The sequence below is a fragment of the Narcine bancroftii genome, chromosome 6 (genome assembly GCF_036971445.1).
Source record: "Narcine bancroftii isolate sNarBan1 chromosome 6, sNarBan1.hap1, whole genome shotgun sequence".
Lineage (NCBI taxonomy): Eukaryota > Metazoa > Chordata > Chondrichthyes > Torpediniformes > Narcinidae > Narcine > Narcine bancroftii.
In genome coordinates this window covers 26,908,227-26,932,753 of record NC_091474.1, presented here as the reverse complement: position 1 = coordinate 26,932,753, position 24,527 = coordinate 26,908,227, and the positions used below count along the sequence as shown (strand labels likewise).

General features: G+C 45.4%; 1 protein-coding gene across 1 annotated transcript; it reads right to left on the bottom strand.

The window, feature by feature from the left end:
• Positions 1-401: 401 nt before the first annotated feature.
• Positions 402-23,958, bottom strand: chmp4ba (charged multivesicular body protein 4Ba). Its single transcript, XM_069884408.1, has 5 exons — positions 23,663-23,958; positions 8,785-8,962; positions 6,648-6,762; positions 4,841-4,967; positions 402-1,401 (listed from the first exon to the last, which is right to left on the bottom strand). The coding sequence occupies exons 1-5, from the start codon at positions 23,844-23,846 to the stop codon at positions 1,328-1,330; spliced, it is 678 nt and encodes a 225-aa protein (XP_069740509.1). The 5' UTR covers positions 23,847-23,958; the 3' UTR covers positions 402-1,327.
• Positions 23,959-24,527: the final 569 nt, after the last annotated feature.

Here is a 24,527-nt window from a genome sequence, read left to right as displayed (position 1 = left end):
AAAAATGTTGAGCAGAGTCCTAGGAGGACCATAACTTAAAAAAAAAAGTTTGAGAGTAGCTGATCTAGATGATGCCAAGGTTAGGTGTAAAGAGCAAAAACATATTGACCATCTCAAGAGATTCTGGGAATTTAATTTTTTTTAAGACATACAGCACAGTAGGCCCAAAAGCCTGTGCTGTCCAATTACACCCAATTAACCTACAACCCCATGTAAGTTTTGAATGGTGGGAAGAAACCAGACCCTGGAGGAAACCCACACAGACAGAGGAGAACGTAAAATTTCTTAGACAGGGTGGGATTTGAGCCCTGGTCCCAATCGCTGGCGCTGTAACAGTAATGCGCTGCTACTCTAACTGTGCCGCCCCGCCTGTAGCTTTTAAACTTTAGGTTCACTGCATATTGTTACATTAAAAGAAATTTTATTTTTCTCATATTTACAACATGTGTAAGTAGAATTAGGTTGATTTTGCAGCGAATTGAGAATCCTGTAGTGCCACATTTGTGCTGTACACAGCCCATGTTCAGGTAGGATATATAGTTTTCAGCCTGAAGCGGAGTTCAGAAAGTGCCTTGTAGGCTCCGTTAGTAAAAGGAAAACTAAAATGTACCAATGAGCAGAAGAATACACCTTAATCACACTTCTATGTTTGATTGACAACCAGTAGAGAAGAAATTATCTAATTGTAAATACTGCCCACCCAAAAACAAAAAAAAATTAAAATAAGCCTCCCAAAAAATATCAATCAAACCTTGCAAATCACCTGCTTATATGCATTAAAATACTCTTCGAAGCAACTTAAATTTTGTGGGGAAGAAAACAATTTACAAGATTTATAAATAAAGAGAACCTTGCTGACAAAAAACTTTCCATCGAGAGTGAATCAAAAGTAATGACGAAGCTACAGGTGCAAGATTCCACTGATGTTATCTCAAACAACCACTGGATGTGCTACAGGAATCTCAGTATTGTGAAAACCCAATCAGCAATGTCGCACTGACAAATGACTAAAGAGACTTTATATAATGAATGGCACTATTATGGGAGAGGATGGTGCACCAGGGTCAGGAAGGGGAGAGAGGGAGAGCTGGATCAGGTATCACAGGCTTGAAGCTTAGTTATCAACACAAGTGGAAATCCAATGAATGATGGGACACAAAGTACCAAAGTGTTTCTCTTCTCTTCCTCTGCCCTCCCACCTCCTGTACAACAAACTGCATACTTCCCCCTTCACCCAATGCATCCCAGCAGCCATTCAGAAATTTACTCTGCTCACAACCCTCGATGCAGAGCACACACAGCCATGATGTACGACAATGTCTGCCCTTTACAAGGTGCCAGCCGAAGCCCATTGTTTCAGGTCTCGCAAGTCCTCGTCTTCCTCTTCCTCCTTCTTGGTTGCTGAAAGTAGAAACACAGATGTATTAAAAGGAAGCTTGTCCTAATGAGCAAACCCACCCTGAAACCCCAATGATCCTCCGTGGCTGCAAGCATTGCTCGAGGCATTGGGTATCGACACTCTGGAACATAGCTTGAGTTCACTGCTGAACAACAGGGCGAGCAGCTACAATGATACCAGAGGCGGTAAAGGTTCACAGACGCTTGATATCAACAAAGGACAATACATCACTTCTTGATCATGGATTGACTCATTAAGTTGGCTGGGGAGTAACACAAACACTCTGGCAAACCCATAGACAGAAACCAAAGGTTTGTACGTGATAGAAATGTTCTCAGGAGTACTTATTTCAATGCAAGGAGTATTGTTGGAAAGGCAGACAGAGCCGAAGATGTAGATGAGCACGTGGGATTATGACATTGCTATAAGTGACACTTGGTTGAAGGGTTCCGTTGTTTCAGATGAAATAGAAGGGGAGGGATGAAAGGGGGGGAGGAGTGACATTGGTAGTCAGGGAAAATATCACAGCTGTGCTTAGACATGACAGCCTAGAGGGCTCATCTACAGAGGTCATATGGAGTGGGCTGAGGAACGGGAAAGGTGTGAGCACACTGATAGGGTTGTATTATAGACTGCCTAATAGTCAGAGAGAATTGGAGGACCAAATCTGTAGAGAGAGAGCAGACTGAGAGAAGAAACAGAAAGTTGTGATTGTAGGAGATTTTAACTTTCCACATATCGACTGTACTCCCAGGGCTGGATGGCTTGGAGTTTGTCAAATGTGTTTAGGAAAGTTTTCTTATATAGAGGTACCAATGAGAGAGGATGCAACACTTGAACCAGACAGGTCAGATGACAGAAATATGTGTAGGTAAACACCTTGGGTCCAGTGACCATAATGTCATTAGTTACAAGTTAATTAGGGATAAATTATAAAGATAGGTCTGGTCCTCGAAATACTAAATTGAAAAAAGGCCAATTCCGTGGAAATGAGAAAGGATCTAGGAAGAGTGGATTGGGTTAAGATGTTGTTTGGCAAGGGTGTGTTCAGTAAGTGGAAGGCCTTCATAGGCAAAAATTTGAAAGTGCAGAGTTTGCGTGTTCCTGTTAGGATTAAAGGCATTGGTTTTCAAAGGATATTAGCAATCCGGTAAAGAGGAAGCGAGGGGTGAACAACAAACAACAAGGACCAAATAAGGTAATAGAAGAGTACAGAAAATGTAAGAGATTACTTAAGAAGAAAATCAAGACAGCAAAAAAGAAGACGAGGTTGCCTTGGCAGATAATTTGAAGGTAAACCTGAAGGGTTTCTACAAGCATGTAAAAGGATAGTTTTTTTTTCAGTATTTACTCAGGAAACTGGCATGGTGTATAAGGAAGGAAGGGAAACAAGCTGTAGTGGCATGGAGCATATAGAGATTAAAGAAGAGGAGGTGCTTGTTGCCTTATAGAGAATAAAGGTAGATAAATCCCGCGGGCCTGATATGATATTCACTCGGACCTTGAGGGAGAATAGTGTAGTAATTACAGGGACCCCAGCAGAAATATTTAAAATGTCCTTAGCCACAGGTGAGGTGCCAGAGGATTGTTGTGCCAGTGTTTAAAAAAGTAAACTAGAAAATTACAGGCTGGTGAGCCTGATGTCAGTAGAGGTAAATTATTAGAGGGTGTTCTGAGAGATAGGATATATGTATTTTGACAGCCAAGGTCTGATTAAGAATAGTTGGCATGGCTTTCATGGTAGGTTGTGCTTGGAGGAGGTTACCAAGAAAGTAGATGAGGAAAGGCTGTGGATGTTATCTACATGGACTTAGTAAGGCCTTTAACAAAGTCCCACATGGGAGCTTGATTCAGAAGGTTCAGACATAGATATCCATGGAGAGGTTGTAAAATGGATTTGAAATTAGCTGAATAAGAAAGACAGAGAGTGGTAGTGGATGATTGCTTCTCAGACTGGAGGTCTGTGATTAGTGGTGTGCCTCAAGGATCGGTGTTGGGACCATTGTTATTTGTTGTTTATATCAATGACCTGGATGATAATGTGGGAAAATGGATCAGTAAGTTTGGTGATGACAGTAAAATTGGAGGTGTTGTGGACAGTGAGGAAGGCTTTCAAAGCTTGCCAAGGGATGGGTCAAAAAATAGCATATGGAATTTAAATGGAAAAATGGGACAGAAAATGGCAGATGGAACTTAATGCAGACAAGTATGAGGTGTACTATTTTGGAAGGAAAAACCAAGGTAGGACATACATAGTAAATGGTAGGGCACTGAGGAGTGCAGAGGAACAAAGGAATCTGGAAATATAAGTACATCATTCCCTGAAAGTGGCATCACATGTAGGAAAGGTTGTAAGAAAGCTTTTGGCATCTTGAGGAATTATGAGGAAAATAAAGTAAATGCGAGTAGGCTCTTTCCACTTAGATTGAGAGAGATAAAAACGAGAGAACATGGCTTCAGGGTGAAATGTTTTGTGGAGAACATGAGGGGGAACTGGGAAAGTGGGAGTTTGGAATGAGCTGCCATCTGATGTGGTAAATGTGAGCTCACTCTTAAGTTTGAAGAATTGGATAAGATATATGGATGGGAGTGGTCTAGAGGGTTATGGAATAGGCGCAGGTCAGTGGGACTAAAGGAATGATGTTTCAGAACAGACTAGAAGGGCCAAATGGCCTGTTTTCTCTGTTGTAGTTTTCTATGGTTCTATGTTTTTAAGATCAGAGAAGAACATTTTTAATGGAGCACACTGTTGTGATCTAAAATGAACTGCTTGAAAAGGCAAAGGATGAAGATTTAATGGAGATTTTCAAAAGGTGCTCAAATCTGAATAACTACAAGGAGAGAATGTTACTCTTCCAAAAGCATAACAGTTTGAACAGCTTAGATCAGTGATTCTCAATTTTTTTCTTTCTACTCACATAACACCTAAAGCAATCCCTTACTAACAACTATGCCATGAATATTTGCCCTGCATAGGTATTGTTTGTCTGTATCCATGTGATGTCTGATTGTGTGTCTTAGTGTTTTGCACTGAGGACCAGAGAACGCTGTTTCGTCAGACTGTCCTTGAGCAATCAGATAACAAAAAAGTTGACTCCTACATTTCAGTGAGATTAAAGATCTAGACATGTTCAAATCCCACCACAGGAGCACAGGATTTTAAACAAATATTGATTAAAAAGCGAGAATCTATGAAGCTGACCATGAGCTGATGAGATTATTATACAAGGCCAAACTAGGTCATTAACATTATTCAAAGAAGTAGGACCAACAACCTAACATGGTCAGGCACACATTCAGCTCTAGACCCAAAGTGATGTAGTTCAGCAAGCCTCTCCGCTCTCAGCACAGGTAACAGTACTACCCTCAACCATGCTCTTTTCTATGAAGAAGACCACGAAGCTTATGAGAAGATGTGGTTAAATTGGAGTGATCTCTGACCTGGCCTTTCTGGGAGAGGGGTGGAGGGGACATTGGGAAGAGGCACGTTCTCTGGTTCTCCAATTTCCAGCAGGTTTTTGTCGAGCTCTTCTTGCTCCAGTTCTTCCAACTCAGCCATCAGCTCATCCTACAGAGAGAGGGGCAGAAGTTCAATCTCTTGTACCAAAGCCAAAGACCTTACGCTAGCTTTGCATTGTGTTCAAAGTTGTTTTTAACTTTCTATATTGTACGATTCATTCAGGGAGGAGAAATTTCCCTTTTTTCTTTCCCATCAGTGTAAAAAGGAAAATAAAAAACTAAAAAATGCAGACACTGGAAATCTGAAATAAAAACAGAAAATACTGCAAGCATTCAACAGGTCAAGCTGCACCTATGAAACATGTTTCAGTTCTGATGAAAAGTTGGGATGTCATGTTGCAGCTGCACAATATATTATTGGTCAGGCCACACTTGGAGTATTGTGTGCAGTACTGGGAGGATGTGGTATCAAGAGAAACTCACCAGGTTGCTGCCTTGAACAGAAGGCTGCAGTTACAAGAGAATGGACAGGCTGGGATTGTCTGTAATCCAATCCTTCTATTCCTGTACCTGGTAATTCAAGAAGCGGATTTTACGCAAGCCCTCTGCATGATAGGCTGATCCAGAAGGTCTGATCACATGCATTTAGGGTACAGAAATAGCTTGATGGTGGGAGTCAGAAAGTTGTAGGAGGGTTGTTATTCAGATTGGAGGCTTGTGACGAGTAGTATGCTGCAGGGATCAGTGTTGTGTTCACTGCTCTTTGCCACCTGAACACCTTGGGTAACAGTATAGTTAGCAAGGTTAATAAGTTTGCAGATGATACCAAATGGGCTGTATAGTGGACTGTGAAGGTGAACTTAGAAAGTGGGCCAAGGTATGTGTAAATAGTCAGAATCCTTTTTCTAGGGTAGGGGAAATCAAAAACTAAAGAGCACAAGTATAAATGAGAGGCTCAAGGACACCTTTTTATTAACACAGAGGGTGGGGGGTATTTTGAACAAGGTGCCGGGGAAGTGAGAGAGGCAGGTTTAGAGGAATGCAGGCAAATGAGATTATCTTAAGTTGAAAATTTGGTCGGCATGGACAAGTTGGGCTGAAAGGCCTCTTCACGTGTGGTAAGATGATGACTGCCCTTCTTGCTGTTTCTTTATATCTCATGGATAGCAGAGATATATCGCTAGTCTTTCTTTTTTAAAAACTTAGGACCTGGATACCCATTGTCCTCATACTTAAGGACACACAACTCCAGTAAACTTAAACTCAAAAACGTTGGGCTGAACAACATTCACAGCACAGTTAGCGGTGAACAGCAAGGTTAGTGTAGTGGTTTGCGCAACATGACTGGGATTGGAATCCGGTCCCATCTGTAAGGAGTTTGTATGTTCTCCCCGTGTCAGTGTGGGTTTCCTCCAGATGCTCGGATTTCCTCCCACTCTTCAAAACATCGGAGTTGTAGGTTAATTCGGATATTTGGGCATCACAGGCTCAAGATGGTCCTGTTTGGACCTGTTACCGTGATGCATGTCGAAATTTAAAATTTACCACAGTGAAATTAAAGGGCCACATCAAAGGGCAGCAAAATCAAGACCTTTTTACTCACCTCATCCCAGGGACTTTTAAATCAATGGAAGCCACCCGAGAAGCTGCAATTTTCAACCCAAACTTCACAAGCATGTACAAAATAGCAAAAAGCCCAAAGGTCCAAATATTCTCTTGATTGTGCCTAGGCAAGCAAACTGGAACATGTTTAATTCTGCTTCAAGTTCTATTGCACTTCAATATTTACCTCATCAAAATCTTCGCCAAATCCTACTGGTTTTGAAATTGCATCAGAGATTTCCTGTGCCAATTCCTGCTGTTCTGTGATATCTTGCATCAGATCATCTACTTTGTCAATGTCCCTGAGAAGTAAAAAAAAACCCTTTGTGAACCCAATGAGCCATCCCATCTTTACAGCTTCTTTCAACGACACAAACTACAATAATAAAACTATAACTTGGAGGTATTTTGGTTATTCATATGCGAGACAAGGATGCTGCTGGTACACCAGTATTCATTGCACAATCCTTGATACCAGGGATAATGTAGCAAGGGCAATGTAGATAATGTAGCAGTATCATGCTAACTATCCAATGCACGTTTATACCCGTTTCCTCAATCTGCTCATTTAAGAAATTGCATAAATTGTTAAGTGAGAGAGCAGTTATAAAAGCACATTTAATAATTTATAAAGAAGGAGAGAGAACAAGAGAACAACATGATAACAAAATACTGGTTCAGTCACAACTAGATCAATGTGGGCATCTGTGGTTATCACTCTTTAAGACTTAGCAGGGATGCAGAAGAGTATTTTTTTATTAGAATTACTCCAAGTTTGAGGTTCTTCATTGCAAGGCTGGAATGGAGAAACAGGGGACACCACAAGAGGATCACAGAGGTATACAAAATCATAAAGAGCTCAGGCCAGTGGTTCTTAACCCATGGACAGATCACCTTAAATGTTCTTTGACTTACCATGGACCACAAGTGGGGAGGAGGGGTTGGCGAGTTTGAGCCCCTTCCCAGAACACCAAAGGGATTTTTGTTACCATATATGCAGCGTATAGGACAACTCGTGTACAGAACGACCCCAGATTTTCCACCTAAAATGTAAGTTTTGAGCTACACCATTTGCATAAGGTGACCTATCCCCCATCCAAGTCTGGCACTTACCACTGACCAGTGGAATGATACTGTTACAATACTGTGAGGGCAGCATGGTTAGCGTAGTGGTAGGCGCAATGCCTTTACAGCGCCAGTGATCAGGACTGAACGAGGTTTTGAATCCTGCGCTGTCTATTAAGGTATTTTTATGTTCTTCCCATTTCTGCGTGGGTTTTCTCCGGGGGATCCGGTTTCCACAAACCTTTCAAAAAATGTACTGGGGGTGTAAATTAGATGGCTCTGACTTGTGTTTATGTTGAAACTTAATTTAATTTAAAAATGTAATATTTTAATACCACATTATCTTATAAAGATTTTAATTTTATTAGCATGTGGCAAAATAAACCACAGTCTGCCTCTGTAACAAGCTGTTTAAAATCTTTACAGAGCCGATGACAGTCAGTCTGGGTGGATGGACCCCACGGGGGAGAGCTGAGACTTCGTTGGACATGTGTAGGTTTGTCCCTGCTGAACAGGCAATGCCTCTCAATGCGCGTGCATTCTTTTTGCTATAGCCACTTGCATGGAGGTGAGTCGTGTTATCAGCGCAAGAAAGGTGGTAGAGTGCGCTAAGGGCATGATCGGGACACTTGCGTGGAGGTGAATTGGGTTGTCAGCGCGGGGAATGTGGTAGAGTGCACCTAGGGCCTGACCAGGACATTTGAGTGGAGGTGAGTTGCACGAGGAAGACAGCAGAGTGTGCCGAGGGCTGGACTGGGACGGATGGGGATAGGAAATGGAGGGAGAGGGGAAAGATGGCAGTGGTGTTGAGACTTTGCTGTCAAAGTTCAGATTTTTGGCCCAGTGTACAAGACAACTCTGATTTTGAAGTGACAGTTTAAAGTTTCAAGGATAGTCCTATATGCCTGCATATAAGGCACGTTTATCCATAAATTTGCTAACACCACCATCATTGTTCGCCAAATAAAGGGAAATTGAGTCAAAATATCAGATGGAGATCGAGAACCAGGTAGCGCCAGCATTGAGGTAAATCCAAGTCTTATAGTTATGAGCAGGGAAATGGGAATATGACTCTAACTTATGTTAAAGTCTTGAATTTGGGCCAAAGATATTGTGAAGCAAAAGTTGTCTAACTGAAAAAAAAAATGGAAAAACAGTACACCCAAGAGGAGATTTTACAAGCTAAACATTTCTTCTTTGCAATGCTGGATTCTAGTGGATTTCTCCAGTATTAGAACAAGAGAAGAATTGCCCCTTACATGTTTTCATGTGCAGCTTTCATTGCCTTGGCAGCAAAGCCCATGTTCTTGAGTACTTCTGTGTTGGTATTTGCATTTTCCAAAGCTTCCCTCTGGAACTCGATGGTGGACAGTGTACCATCGATCTGTGCCAGCTGTTTTTCATACCTCTTCTTGTGTTTTAGGGCTTGGAGAGCAGCTGTACAACAGAGGAAGTAAACAAGTGAGCAACTTAAACTTCAGAAAATATTACCAATATCTTTGGCACGTTGAAATGTCTAAATCAGACCAATGGTGGAAATGTACCTAAACTATTGGGTGAGCCTTCATTTCCCAGTGTTCATGGTTTACTTCAGAATCTGTGAGTCTTGAAAAGTGAAAATGCAACTCGATGTAACTGCTTATGTGTATGCCACAGAACTGAAAATATTAGACATAGCCTCCTACAACAAGAAAGTAAGCCGAGAGAGTCCTGAAGCATTACTTGCGGGTCACTGATATCAGAACTGACTACACGATGGGAAAAAAAGCACGAATTAAGCAGCTTCCTTGACGGTAGACTTTAGTTTGAAGGTCAAAGCAAAATAAACTCAAGGTTTATTGCGAAAGCTGAAGATCCATTAATTTTTTTTCCTTGTATAGTTATCAAAGAGAGTGACTGTGTTTTCTTACTGTGACCCCCAGAGTCTCCTGATCCAGCAACACAAAAGTGTCTCTTTTTTTTAGCAAGACCAACAGCAAAGGAGTGGAGATTTCAACAGCTTGCTGTTAAACTTGGTACCCTGTCCCCTACCCATCCTACTTTGAACTAATTTCTGGAATAATGAAATCTTTCAGGTTGCCTCAATCTTACTTTTTATGAAGTGGTACTTAATTGAAGAAAGAAGACATTTTTTCGACACTTACCTGCAAACTCACTGTCAGATCTGGCAGTGGGCATGCAGGAAAGATGGGTTCTGGACATTTTAGGATCTTCGTGTTAATGCAGTGTGAAGGGAAGTATTTGTTAGGAAGGTGAGGGACAGGTAAAAACAAGGATTCTGAACAGGAACACAGAAGAGTTGTGAGATGGGAGCAGTCATTCTGTATAGCTGTGAACAAATGTAAATTAAAAAAATTATTAACAGCACGGGTGAAGCCAATTCCAGCCACGTAAACCCGTGTAGCTCAATTACACCCAAATTAATCTATAAACCTGTACGTTTTGGAGGAATCTGGAGCACATGGGGGAAAACCCATGGGGAGAACGTACAAACACCTTACAGACAGTGCCAGATTTGAACCCTGGTTGCTGGTACAGTAATAGCATTACGCTAACTGTGCCGCAGTCACCCCTCCACCAAAAAAAAGTTCACAGCTATATACAAACCTGAACACAGTTAACTCTGACTTCGTGCAAGATCACAAATTGGAGTCTTCCTACTCACACAAAAACAAACAAACCCTCCCAAGTAAAGCTGGAGAAGCCTCATCTTGCTGCCAAAACACAGCAGTTTGGAGTAAACAGCATGAATACTAAAGTCAACATTGCTATGGCAAGACATGCAAAGATGCTTTTATCTTAAGTATTGGATTGCTAAACACACAACACCAATAAAATTGGTATATCAATAAGCAATCTGGACTTGCAATTGGGAAGAAGCTTTACATCTATACCGGCACATATTCAAATACAGCTGAAGGTAAAATATTCCACCAGCATCGCTACTGGACTCCACGCTGCAGCTCTAATCAAATCACAATTCAAACAGCAATTATTTCCCTCAAACTTGTTCAGGCTTACACAGCCTATCCCTGTTGCTTAGTCATTCCAACAAAATTAAAATCGTTTCGAGAGTTGGAACCTTTCTCTCAGAATCAGTAAGATACAGCTCAAGCAAATATTCTTCTCCTCAAATGATAGGTCTGCAGTTCCCTCCCTCCTCTGACTGCATATCCACTTCTTTTTAAAAAAATATTTACCAAATGGACTCACACCATTCTTGTAGTAAGTACATTTCAAATTCTAATAACTGGCTGTGTAAAATAAAATTTACTTTCCTCTTCTGTTTAATTCAGTTGTCTCTAGTTAAGAGGAAAGTTAAAAGGAAGTAGAAGGAATTGCATTTAATCTTTCAGCAATCAGAAATTCAGACTCAGAATAGCAGAGAAAGCACTCAGCATCACGTCAGTTATGCACAAGTGTTTCATAGATTAACCCCTTTTTCCTCCACGAGAACAAAGTTATTCAGATCTGTCAATTTCTTCATTTAGTTAAAAAAGTTTAGCAAGAAGAACTGGTGATTTTTGAAGTTTACACAAAGCACTGGCAAGACTGCACCTGGAGTACTCCTTACAGGTTAAGTCATATTCTGTGGGCTTATACTAAACTGGTAAAAAGCTCGGTTTATAATCAGACTTGGTTTTAATAGAATTTAAACACAGTGTCCACCTCCAATCCTTGCGAACACATCACTGGATAACACAAATAATGATCTGCAGTCAGCAAATGCTCACAGGGCCAAGATTAAAATCCAGTTTTAATTAAAGGAATCAACAGGCAAATCATACGTTTCTCTCTTATGAAATGTGTAATTATTTAGCCATCAAAAAGGCACTGCATGTGGTATTGCCTGCAAAATGAAAAAAGAGTGATACCAGCAAAGAATACGTCTCTGCACAGACAACAGACATCCAACGGGACAGACTTTCCTAAACATCAGTAACTTTTCATCTGGTAATCCAGTAAAAGAACACCACTAATCCTTCCTTAAGGGACTCAAAGATCCATGTTTTTGTATGACAATTCAGAGTTCAGGGAAACAGCTTCCATTACTCATTGACAGAACTTCATTTTGGAGGTGAATGCTTCCTGCATAACTAATTATAATGATTATTGAAGTCAGCAAATTCTACCATGCAGTTCAGTTGAAAAATGGCCTTTGGCAAAATGAATTCAATTAGCAAAACAGTGCATGCAAGCTCTCTAATTCTAAAGCTGTAGTGAAACGGTACGTAAAATAAATTGCTATCAGCCAATACCATTTGGAAGGGTCGGGACCATTAGATTTTCGTCATACCTTAAATCTTAATTTCTAAATGCATGATCTCTGCCATCACCAGTCGGATGTTTTTCTGATGGTCTTTTTTTATATGCTTTAATATTCCACTAGAGACCATAGAAAAAGATTGGCAAGGAAATAATTTAAAAATCTGGATTTTATATAGTGTCCTTCACAACCCAAGGATGCTCCCAGAGTTTTACAACCGTTTAAGCTACAGATCCTTTATCTGGACATCTAAAATCCGGAAAGCTCCAAAATCCGGCAGGTGGAGACTGGTGGTTGGGGGAGATAGCTGGGCGGCCGAGGGACCGCGGTCGGAGGAGGCGGCCGAGGGACCGCGGTCGGAGGAGGCGGCCGAGGGACCGCGGTCGGAGGAGGCGGCCGAGGGACCGCGGTCGGAGGAGGCGGCCGAGGGACCGCGGTCGGAGGAGGCGGCCGAGGGACCGCGGTCGGAGGAGGCGGCCGAGGGACCGCGGTCGGAGGAGGCGGCCGAGGGACCGCGGTCGGAGGAGGCGGCCGAGGGACCGCGGTCGGAGGAGGCGGCCGAGGGACCGCGGTCGGAGGAGGCGGCCGAGGGACCGCGGTCGGAGGAGGCGGCCGAGGGACCGCGGTCGGAGGAGGCGGCCGAGGGACCGCGGTCGGAGGAGGCGGCCGAGGGACCGCGGTCGGAGGAGGCGGCCGAGGGACCGCGGTCGGAGGAGGCGGCCGAGGGACCGCGGTCGGAGGAGGCGGCCGAGGGACCGCGGTCGGAGGAGGCGGCCGAGGGACCGCGGTCGGAGGAGGCGGCCGAGGGACCGCGGTCGGAGGAGGCGGCCGAGGGACCGCGGTCGGAGGAGGCGGCCGAGGGACCGCGGTCGGAGGAGGCGGCCGAGGGACCGCGGTCGGAGGAGGCGGCCGAGGGACCGCGGTCGGAGGAGGCGGCCGAGGGACCGCGGTCGGAGGAGGCGGCCGAGGGACCGCGGTCGGAGGAGGCGGCCGAGGGACCGCGGTCGGAGGAGGCGGCCGAGGGACCGCGGTCGGAGGAGGCGGCCGAGGGACCGCGGTCGGAGGAGGCGGCCGAGGGACCGCGGTCGGAGGAGGCGGCCGAGGGACCGCGGTCGGAGGAGGCGGCCGAGGGACCGCGGTCGGAGGAGGCGGCCGAGGGACCGCGGTCGGAGGAGGCGGCCGAGGGACCGCGGTCGGAGGAGGCGGCCGAGGGACCGCGGTCGGAGGAGGCGGCCGAGGGACCGCGGTCGGAGGAGGCGGCCGAGGGACCGCGGTCGGAGGAGGCGGCCGAGGGACCGCGGTCGGAGGAGGCGGCCGAGGGACCGCGGTCGGAGGAGGCGGCCGAGGGACCGCGGTCGGAGGAGGCGGCCGAGGGACCGCGGTCGGAGGAGGCGGCCGAGGGACCGCGGTCGGAGGAGGCGGCCGAGGGACCGCGGTCGGAGGAGGCGGCCGAGGGACCGCGGTCGGAGGAGGCGGCCGAGGGACCGCGGTCGGAGGAGGCGGCCGAGGGACCGCGGTCGGAGGAGGCGGCCGAGGGACCGCGGTCGGAGGAGGCGGCCGAGGGACCGCGGTCGGAGGAGGCGGCCGAGGGACCGCGGTCGGAGGAGGCGGCCGAGGGACCGCGGTCGGAGGAGGCGGCCGAGGGACCGCGGTCGGAGGAGGCGGCCGAGGGACCGCGGTCGGAGGAGGCGGCCGAGGGACCGCGGTCGGAGGAGGCGGCCGAGGGACCGCGGTCGGAGGAGGCGGCCGAGGGACCGCGGTCGGAGGAGGCGGCCGAGGGACCGCGGTCGGAGGAGGCGGCCGAGGGACCGCGGTCGGAGGAGGCGGCCGAGGGACCGCGGTCGGAGGAGGCGGCCGAGGGACCGCGGTCGGAGGAGGCGGCCGAGGGACCGCGGTCGGAGGAGGCGGCCGAGGGACCGCGGTCGGAGGAGGCGGCCGAGGGACCGCGGTCGGAGGAGGCGGCCGAGGGACCGCGGTCGGAGGAGGCGGCCGAGGGACCGCGGTCGGAGGAGGCGGCCGAGGGACCGCGGTCGGAGGAGGCGGCCGAGGGACCGCGGTCGGAGGAGGCGGCCGAGGGACCGCGGTCGGAGGAGGCGGCCGAGGGACCGCGGTCGGAGGAGGCGGCCGAGGGACCGCGGTCGGAGGAGGCGGCCGAGGGACCGCGGTCGGAGGAGGCGGCCGAGGGACCGCGGTCGGAGGAGGCGGCCGAGGGACCGCGGTCGGAGGAGGCGGCCGAGGGACCGCGGTCGGAGGAGGCGGCCGAGGGACCAGCGGTGGTCGGGGAAGACGGCTGGGTGGCTGAGGACCGCGGTCGGGGAGACAGCCGGGCAGCCGAGGACCACGGTCGGGGTAGACTGCCAGACGGCCAAGGAACATGATCGGGGGGGATGGCCAGTTGGCCGAGGACCACGGTCACAGGAGACTGCAGGGCGGCTTAGGAACATGGTCGGGAGAGACTGCTGAGTGGCTGTGGGACTGGTGGTCGGGGGAGATGGTCGTGGGACCGCAGTTGGGGGAGACGGCAAGGGTGGGGGTAGATACGGCAGCACAATTCGGGTGGGCTTTCCGAAATCCAGAAAAATCTGAAATTCGGAATACACTGTCCCCCAAGGGTTCTGGATAAAGGATCGTGTACCCTGTACTGAAATATATTAAAAAAAACTGTATCACAGCAGATAATCTCTCACTTAGCACATAAACAGGTTTTATGGCCCATGATATCTGACCCCACACGATGACAAATTTAACTAAATCTTTGCTGCTTGTACATGATACCCTTCCATTCTCTGCCTATACTTCAAATCTTCTTAAATGCGACTGTCATTTCTGCTTCCTGGCAGCCTGGTCCAGGCATCAATCAATCTGTGTAAAAAAAAATCTTCCTAAATACATCCCCATCCCATCCTAAAAGATATCTGCTAAATACTAGTCCTATGGTAAAATGAAAAAAATATTATGCAAAAACTTCTTCACATCTTTTAAATAATAGAAATATACCTGCCTCTACCACTTCTTTTGATAACTTATTCCATATACCCACCACCCTGTGAGTATCGATAAGCTCCCCTTTCAGGTCTCGAGTTGCAGATTTCCAAACCCTGGGGAGGTAAACCATCACCTTATCTCTGCCCCATCTTGTGGTTTCCAGCTTCAATTTACCTTTGCTATATAAAGGACACTGTTTGACCTACTGAGTTTCTCAAGCATTGTTTTTTTATTTTTATTTCTTCCCCTCATGATTTTATGGCCTCTATAAGGTCATCCCTCAGACTCTGCTCCAGGAAAACTATCCCAGCCAATCAGGTCTCTCCGTTCTGTCCCCACAATATTGTGGATCTCCCCATGGCCACACATTTCAATTTCCCATCCCATTCCCTTGCTGACATGTCTGCCCATGGTCTCATGCACTGCCAGATTGAGACCAGCTGCAAATTGGAGGAACAACACCTTATCTTCTGTCTGTGCACCCTCCAACTGGATAGCATTAATATTGACATCTCTAGCTTTTGTAAACCACCCCCGCCCTCACTTCTTTTCCCTCCTCCCTGTTGCCTCCCCCAGCTCTGTCTCTACCTTCCTTGTCTCCTTTCGCATAAACATGATATACCTTGTTCCTTATCATATCCAATTAACAACTTTTGTTGGCCTGGATTCCTCCCCCAGCCAGCATTGTCTGAATTCTGAAACTTTCCGAGATTTCTTGCTTGTGGTTTATTCTGAAGAAGGGCTCAGGCTCAAAATGTTGGCAATATATATTTCCACTTTATGGATGCTGAAAAGACCAGTTGAGTTCTTCCAGTATTTCAGTGTTTTTACTACAATCACAGCATCTACAGACTTTCGTGTTTCACTCGGGTCTCTGCCCAGTTCCAGCAACATCTTTGTGAATTTTTTTTATGCACCCCATCCGGCTTAATTGCGTCATTCCTACAGTAAGGTGACAACAAAAATCACAATATTCCTTCACAGCAGAAAATAGACGTCTTAACCAACAAAGACAAGCATCCTATCCACCACTTTCACCACTGAGTTTACATATGATGCTGGTTCCAGCGAACAGTACACCTTTATCCCGAGGTCTCTAATTTTACAGCACTTCCCAGGACCCTGTAATCCATGATGTTGGTCTTTCTCTGTTTCAACTTCCATTTGGATGCATTACTGTTAAATGCTTTTTTAAAATTTTGTTTAAACTAGCCATTCCATATAGCTTTATGCCCTAAGGAAGAGAATAAAGCCAGGCAAAATGTATAATTTCATTCTTGGGAGTTCAATTCCATCTGCTATTCCTTTGCCCACATACCCATTTGCAACGTTGAGCAACCTTCGTCACTGTGCACACGAATTTAAGTGTCACCTGGAAATTAACTAATCATGCCACATACGTTCTCACCCAAATCAAAAATATTCAAAAAACACAATAGGTCGCAGTCCTTGTTGTCCAAACTTACTATTGAAGTATCAGAGAGTAACAATTAGTGGAACCGTAAATTCTCAGCAGCTGGCACCTCCATGGCAATGAGATACCCAAGAAAATAGATACCCCCCTGGTATCCAGTACCTATAGGGGTTGGTAAATGCCAAATAAGTGTATTTTATGGTTGCTTGAGATTTACTTTAACAATGCCTAATGCGTCTCCATTAAGAATAAACAGTTTAAAAGACAAAAATACCTTATTTCAACCCACAAATCCATGCCATCCAATTTACACCCAATTAATCTGCACCCCCAGAACATTTCGAATGGTGGGAAGAAACTGAAACCCCCAGGGAAAATCCACACAGATACGGGGAGAACGTACAAACTCCTTACAGATAGCACGGGATTCGAATCCCGGTCTGATTGCTGGTGTTGTTGTAAAAGTGTTGCACTAGCCAACTGTGCCTTATACTGAACAAACTTCACTTGCATGACTATATAAACCTTAAACCATTTTACTTTATTTTCAGTTACATTTTTTGAAAATATTTAACCATCGCTGCATCTGCAGGTTCCTTCAAACAATGAGATTATAAATAATTAACCCCTCCCAAGTTTATAAAGCCTCTGGCCAGGGTGACTCTTACTAAGCAAGGATAAGGAGACACTTCAAGAGAGTCACCCAATGGCGAGTAGTATCAACTAGCTTTTCATCCTGGGTGACACCATTTTATTCAAACAACTTTATTCAAACAGCTGGTATGAACGAAGGACGACCAAGTCACTCCGCTGACTGAATATTTGCTCCCATCTTCACCAAAGGTTTATGTGTTTACTTCAGAGAACATTTACTATGACAATATTAACCTTAAGTATTTTTTACCTATTATTTTATTGTTATTTATTTTAATTTTCAAAATTCATTTTCCTCAATTTTTTTTGCTGGTTGATTGAGGCTCCTGGTTGTTTAAATTCCAGATACCAGGGGTTTTCCTCTATGAGAATGGGTACTTTATAAAGCTCGTTAACATATCCTGCCAGGTTCTTTGAAGTTGATGATTTAAATGCAGAGGAGTAAGTTTAGTGGGGAGCAAAGAAATAATTTGCTCCGATGGCTCGTGTGCCAACAGGGATGACTCATAAGTTCGGCCACAGTGGAAGAAACCGAGTAATGCAACCACGGCCTGGTTTTATTCTATACCTGTTGTTCGGGTTCGTGTGGGTCCCACAGAACCAGACCGAGGTGGATGGTACAAAACCAACTTTTATTTTGGGGATAAAAGAGGAAACAGTGGTGGAGTTGATTTGTTGAGCAAATCTTTATATACACACACAGTATGCAGGGGGAAAAATATACACACGCTCTAGGTGATTGTACGTGCACCCACCCCTTGGACAGTATGGGCACGGCTCTTGCTACTTAGCCTCGGGACTCACCCTAACCCAGTATGAAAGGTGATACTCACGATCCATGAGAGTCCAAAGAGACAGAACAAAGGAGCACATGGTCTTTTTATGGTTCTGGGGGAAAAGCTGGGGGGCCAATCATATGGGTAGTATGGGCCCCATTGGTGGCTGCGTCCAATGGCTCAAGGCCAAGTGCAAGGGCTCAGCAGGGGTGAACCGAGGAGATTCACCTGGGCCAATCGTGAGGGTCACCTTGATGGCTTGGGGTGAGTTTTTGACCTTGATTGGCAGGTAGTATGTCCTCCAAATAGAAGTGCAGCAGCGCTGCCCAGTGGTGGACGCTACCTCACCATTACAATACCTTACTGTCCAAATCCAAAAATAAACCAGGAACAGCTCGTTTCAACAAAAACACAGCAGCGTGGGTCTGTCATCTTACAGTAGCACAGCCAAATGTCCTGCAAACAAATGAGGCTTGAACGTGAAGCTCAGCAAGTAGTGTGCACAACCAATGAAATCATGATCTCCAACACAGAACTGTAAAACTGAACCATGCATTTCAAAACTTGCAGCATTTCACAACACTAGAAAGTTTGATAAATCATCCACACCAATTGATCCGTTGGTTACTAAATATTTTAAAAATCTGTTACACAGTCAAAAGCAAGACGCATCAAAACAGGTTTTTAACACCCAATATTTTATCCATCTTCTTGTCAATCATCTAAGCCTCGTGTATTTCTTTGCAGTTCCTCAAAATATCCTTATTTAGTTATATGCCACCAGCACCGTTTGGAGTTACTGTAAGTATCCTCCTTTCAGCCACATATGTGTCACAAGCCATGCACATCACATGCCAAACTCCATGCCACCTTGGAAATATTTTGTCATCACCTCACTGTGTACAAGTGCTGGGACTCCCTGCCCAATGGAACTAAGCACTTTTAGCACATGAACTTCCATGATTGAGGACAAACATATCATCACCTTAGAGAACAATTCTGGACACACCAGCAATGTACATTTCTTGTTAAAAATACAAAATATCTGCTCCCTGTGATGCTCCACTTGTCACATACACAAGGAGGAAATGCTTCTTTCCAGAGAGCAGTGAACCTGTGGAATTCTCTGCCCATTCAAGCAGCCTCATTAAATGTATTTAAGACACAAGTAGATATTGGAATAAGAGGGAAATTAAGGGTATAGGAAACAGGTCAGCTATGATCTTATTAAATGGTGGAGCAGGCTCTACAAGCTCGATGGTAGACTCCTGCTCCCATTTCTCTTTTTCTTATGTTCTTATCGAGCTAACCTGAGCATTATTTCCCCCTATTTTTTTCAATCACTAATGAAAATGCCTACTTGTTACTGATTTAATAAGATCTCATCTTCTTCAGCAAGTTTTGCTGTGGTAATTTATCAAATTATAAAAGATGAATATATATATATATATAATATATATATATAATATAATATATATATTATATTTATATATATATATAATATAATATATATATTATATTTATATATATATAATATAATATATATTTTATATATATATATAAAAAACTTGATGTTTGCTTCACTGGATGGAACACTGCTTATTCAAAGCAAAGCATGAATTAAAGGCTCATCTCATCTTTATTATTGCAATGGTCGACAGTATTCCCTTTAGTTTTATAGGTGACCTATCATTAGTTTATGCAGTTGGTGATTCATTACATATGCCCTTACTCTGTAACTCCTCTGGAGTGCATAGATTCAAGCCCATGAACCAAATAAATCCTTCAATTAAACTGCTCAATTCTTATCAAAATATAAATGCACCAGGCAACTACTTCAACTGGCTTATATTTTATAAAACGAATGGCAAGAGTAACATAGTGGTTCATGCAATGTTGTTACAGCATCAGAGACTTGGGTTCGAATCTGGCGCTGTCTGTAATGAGTTTGCACATTCTCCCAGTAACTGTGTGGGTTTCGTCTGGTTTCTTCCCACCCTTCAAAACAAAACATATGGGGGTTGTAGGTCAATTTAGTGTAATTGGGCAGTATGGGCCCGTGGGCAGAAGGGCCTGTTACCATGTTGTATGTCTACATTTTTAAAAAAAAATTAAAATTAAAGTATTCTTCTTTAAAGTCCAATATTTAGTGCAAACACTTTGTTGATAAAAAGCCAGAAAACAACAGTTAAATTGGATGGATGATAAAATAGTCCCAGATGTTTCAGAGGAAAAAAAAGCAATGTTAAATTAAAGAAAGGTTACTTAACAGGGTAATATATACTTCACTCTAACTGATAGAAAACATAGAAGTTTTAATAAAAATAGATATTTTAATAGTTAAAGAGATGAAAAAGACCCAAGTGCAGAAGGTTAGGTGTATGTAGTAAAAGTACATGTTAATGGCAAGAGAATCTGAGGCCAAGAGCCAAATAGTTGAAATGATGGGAAAATGGAACTTGTGTGGAAATAGACAGTGGTTAGAGAGAGCTGAATAAGCCAAGGTTTATGTGCCAGCAAAGAGGCCAATGAAATAGGCAAATCTGAAGTCAACATGCTCTTCTCACAGTGGAGTTTAATGTAATGTATGAATAATTAACCTGGGTGACTTTGCCCTTTCAATCAGTCAGAACCTCACTCCACCCCAGAATCACAATTTTTCCAAAGAAAACCTTTGGGAGAGCCCAACATCTACAATATTTGGGCAAGTTCAAACATAATGATTTGATTGGTAAACAGGATGTCTTAAAACCAAGGATCTAGCTCAAAATAAAAATCAAAACTTGTGTACACTTCCTGCTTGGGTGCCAATACCGGAATTCAGCCTCATTGTTCAAAGATCATCTGTTCACAAGTTTTCCACTGATTAAAGCAACAACTATTCCACTAATAAATTGCAACCACTTCCTTCCCATTGTCAAACAGGCCACAGGGAGGAGAGATTAAAGGAGGAAAAACATTGATGCAAATTTTATTGAGGAAAAACTCACATTTAGTCAAGGTTGTTCAGTTTCTCCAATAGACTCTAGTTTAATAGAGTCTATTAAAGATCATGCATTCAAATGACTTCATGACGTATGGGAAACGCACACACTGATTACCCACACAATTTAAAATGTAGACTAACCAGTCAAACAGTGGCAAAATTAGCCCCAAAAAAGAATTTAAAAAAATCAATCCACAAACAAACAAATACAGCCATTAAATGATCTATTTGAATAGATTAAAAAAGGAGTCTCATCAAAACAAAAATAGATTTATTTTAAAAGAGCAACTGCACAGAGAAGTGAGACTGAAAACTTGAAAACCTGGATGAGCATTTAAAAATGAAATTATTGCAGAACCATGAAGTCATGAGGGCAGTAAAAACAAGTGGAAAAAAACTTCTGCCGAGAAAACAAGAGTAATATTCACTTTTCTTATCAAAGAGGCAAGAGACATCAAATTAAGATGCCAATGTGTTACTTATTAAAGAACACTCGACATTTCATGATTATTAATTCAATCTGATTGCCATTATATAGGAAATGAAAAAGGCAACTGCATACAAAAATGTTCCACATCTTCAGCAAGAAATTGCCTCAGAAACCTCCTTTAAACTCTCCCTCACTTCTGCTCTCTGGTATTTGATGGTTATATTTTGGGAAAACTCTGTAATGGATAAATATTGGGAGAATTTGGTAAGATTAGAGTAGGTCACATACATACACACATTTTAAAACAGATCTTATTTGAAAGACTGAAAAATTCATATTCAGTGAACTTTATATACTAGCTCCACCTACCTGCATTTAGCTCATAATCCAAAACCACCTGCCTCAACCACCAACCCCCCCACCCCACCCCAGGATCCCATTTCACACACCCACCACACTCTTTAAAAAAAACCTCTCAGATTAAAGTTAAATTTCTCTCCCCCCACTTTAAACCCATGTCTTCAGGTTACTATTTCCCCTACAGTGGGCAAATGATCTATTCCGCTCATGATTTTGTAGACAAAACTTAAAAAAAAAAGAAGCAAGATTGCTTCAAATACTGTATTAGGTCAGGGTTTATCTTTTAAAATCTAAACTTAAAGCAAATATCACTCCAAAAGAGGAAGAGTGCTAAAACTAATTATGTACGATAAGCGTATCGTGCAAACTTATCTCACCTGTAGTTTGATTTCAGATACAGGTGCTCCACAACTTACGATGGGGTTATGTTCCAGCAAAAAGATCACAAGTCGAAAAGAATACCACACCTATCATTTTTTAATAATTACATTTTGAATACCTTTACTCCTCACTGAAAAAAAAAACCATTAACATGAGAAAGTAGGCTGTACAATACTCTCGTGCGATGCTGCCATTGCCCTCATCACAAGAGAGTAGTGTACCGCATATCACAAGCACGGGAACAGATCGGAATTTGAAATTGAAAGTACAGATTCAAATAATCGTAACTTTGAAAAATCGCTAGTCGGACCATCGTAAGTAGGGGAGCACCTGTACCAGAACAAAGAAAACTACAAATATTCTACGAACAGAGTTTACGCATGAAAGACCATCCACTTGAACAGAATTTCCAACATGCTAGCAACTGCAGTCCACAAAGAAGCAGGGTATGGAGCCTACTTAGCTATTTTCTCATATACATAACAAAAATGTGGCAACTCTAAACATTCAAAATAAAACCAGGAAATCCCATAAACTCTCCGCAGTTCAGGCAACATCCACAAGGGTACGGAAACAGAGTTAATGTTTCAGAGTGATGAACTTTCATCCAAATAGTGATTTTTCATTAATGTTCTGGAAAATGGTCACTGCCGTGAAATGATCGTCTGTTTCACTCTCAAGAAGCTGCTTGAATTTTCTACTTTTTCAAAATGCTATTTACCTCTGTCATGCCCCCAGCCACTCTCTGCCCCATCTCACCCCCAGCCACTCCCCGTCCCCTCTCTCGCCCGCCCCGTCACTCCCCGCTCCCTCTCTCGCCCCCAGTCACTCCCCGCCCCCTGTATAGCCCCCAGTCACTCCCCGCGCCTTCTCTCTCCCCCCAGTCACGCCCCGCCTCCAGTCACTCCCCGCGCCTTCTCTCACCGCCATTCACTCCCTGCCCCCTCTGTCTCGCCCCCAGTCACTCCCCGCCCCCTCTGTCTCGCCCCCAGTCACTCCCCGCCCCCTCTGTCTCGCCCCCAGTCACTCCCCGCCCCCTCTGTCTCGCCCCCAGTCACTCCCCGCCCCCTCTGTCTCGCCCCCAGTCACTCCCCACCCCCTCTGTCTCACCCCCAGTCACTCCCCGCCCCCTCTGTCTCGCCCCCAGTCACTCCCCGCCCCCTCTGTCTCGCCTCCAGTCACTCTCCGCCCCCTCTGTCTCGCCTCCAGTCACTCTCCACCCCCTCTGTCTCGCCTCCAGTCACTCTCCACCCCCTCTGTCTCGCCTCCAGTCACTCTCCACCCCCTCTGTCTCGCCTCCAGTCACTCCCCGCCCCCTCAGTCTTGCCTCCAGTCACTCCCCGCCCCCTCTGTATCGCCCCCCAGCCACTCCCCGCCTCCTCTGTATCGCCCCCCCAGCCACTCCCCGCCTCCTCTGTATTGTCCCCAGTCACTCCCTGCCCCCTGTCTCGCCCTCAGCCACTCCCCAGCCCCTAAAACTCCCCACCCCCTCTGTCTCTCCCCCAGCCACTCTCCGCCCCCTCTGTCTTGCCCCCAACCACTCCCTGCCCTGTCTCACCCTCAGCCACTCCCCGCCCCCTCTGTCTCACCCCCAGCCACTCCCGCCCCCTCTGTCTCACCCCCAGCCACTCCCTGGACCCTCAGTCTTGCCCCCAGCCACTCCCCGCCCCCTCTGTCTCGCCCCCAGCCACTCCCCGCCCCCTCTGTCTCGCCCCCAGCCACTCCCCGCTCCCTCTGTCTCGCCCCCAGCCACTCCCCGCCCCCTCTGTCTCGCCCCCAGCCACTCCCCGCCCCCTCTGTCTCGCCCCCAGCCACTCCCCGCCCCCTCTGTCTCGCCCCCAGCCACTCCCCGCCCCCTCTGTCTCCCCCCCCCCCCGGGTGTACCCCGCTTGTTCTTGGTGCCGTGCTTCTTGGCGATGAGCAGCTCATTCTCGATCTTCTTCTCCAGGAACACCTGCTTCTTCGTCAGCATCTCCTCGGTCTCCCGCAGCCGGTTGATGGCATCCTGCGGGGTCGGCCCCTTGCCCACCTTGCCGGTGGTGCCGAACAGCTTGCCGAATACGCTCATCGTGCGGCCGGGCCGGCTCTGCCACTAATATGCCGCCGAGACTTCCGCACAGAGCCTGCGCTCGATCACCGCCTCAGGCCCAACACTCGTCCGTCACCAGGGTGCGCCCGTGACGCAGGACGTCGCGACGTCTTAAGGGGGCGGCGCTACTTCCTCATTTAGCGTGTGACGACACATATTCCTTAAAGGAGATGGAGGAACCCAGCAAATAATATCCAGATTTATGGTCAGAGTTCATACAGACCATCAAATTCTTTTATCTGCGGACCAGGCAGAATTACCACTTAAAATTAACAAATAAAAAAATGTAAACAACTGACTGTGCAATACAGAGAGGAAAAACAAAACAACTAATAAAGTGCACAACTAAGAGTCCTTAAGTGAGTCCCTGATTGAATTTGCTGTTGAGGAGTCTGATGGTGCAGGGGTAGCAGCTGTTCCTCAACCTGGTGGTGCAAGCAGTGTGGCACCCATACCTCTTTCCTGATGGTAGCAGCAAGAGCAGAGCGTATGCTGGGTTGTGTAGATCCTTGATGATTGCTATAGATACTCTCAATAGTAGGGAAGGTTTTGCCCATGATGTCCTGGATTGTGTTCTCTACCTTTTGCAGGACTTTACGCTCAGGGGTATTGGTACCCCATACTAGACCGTGTTGCCATTGATCAGCACACTTTCCACCA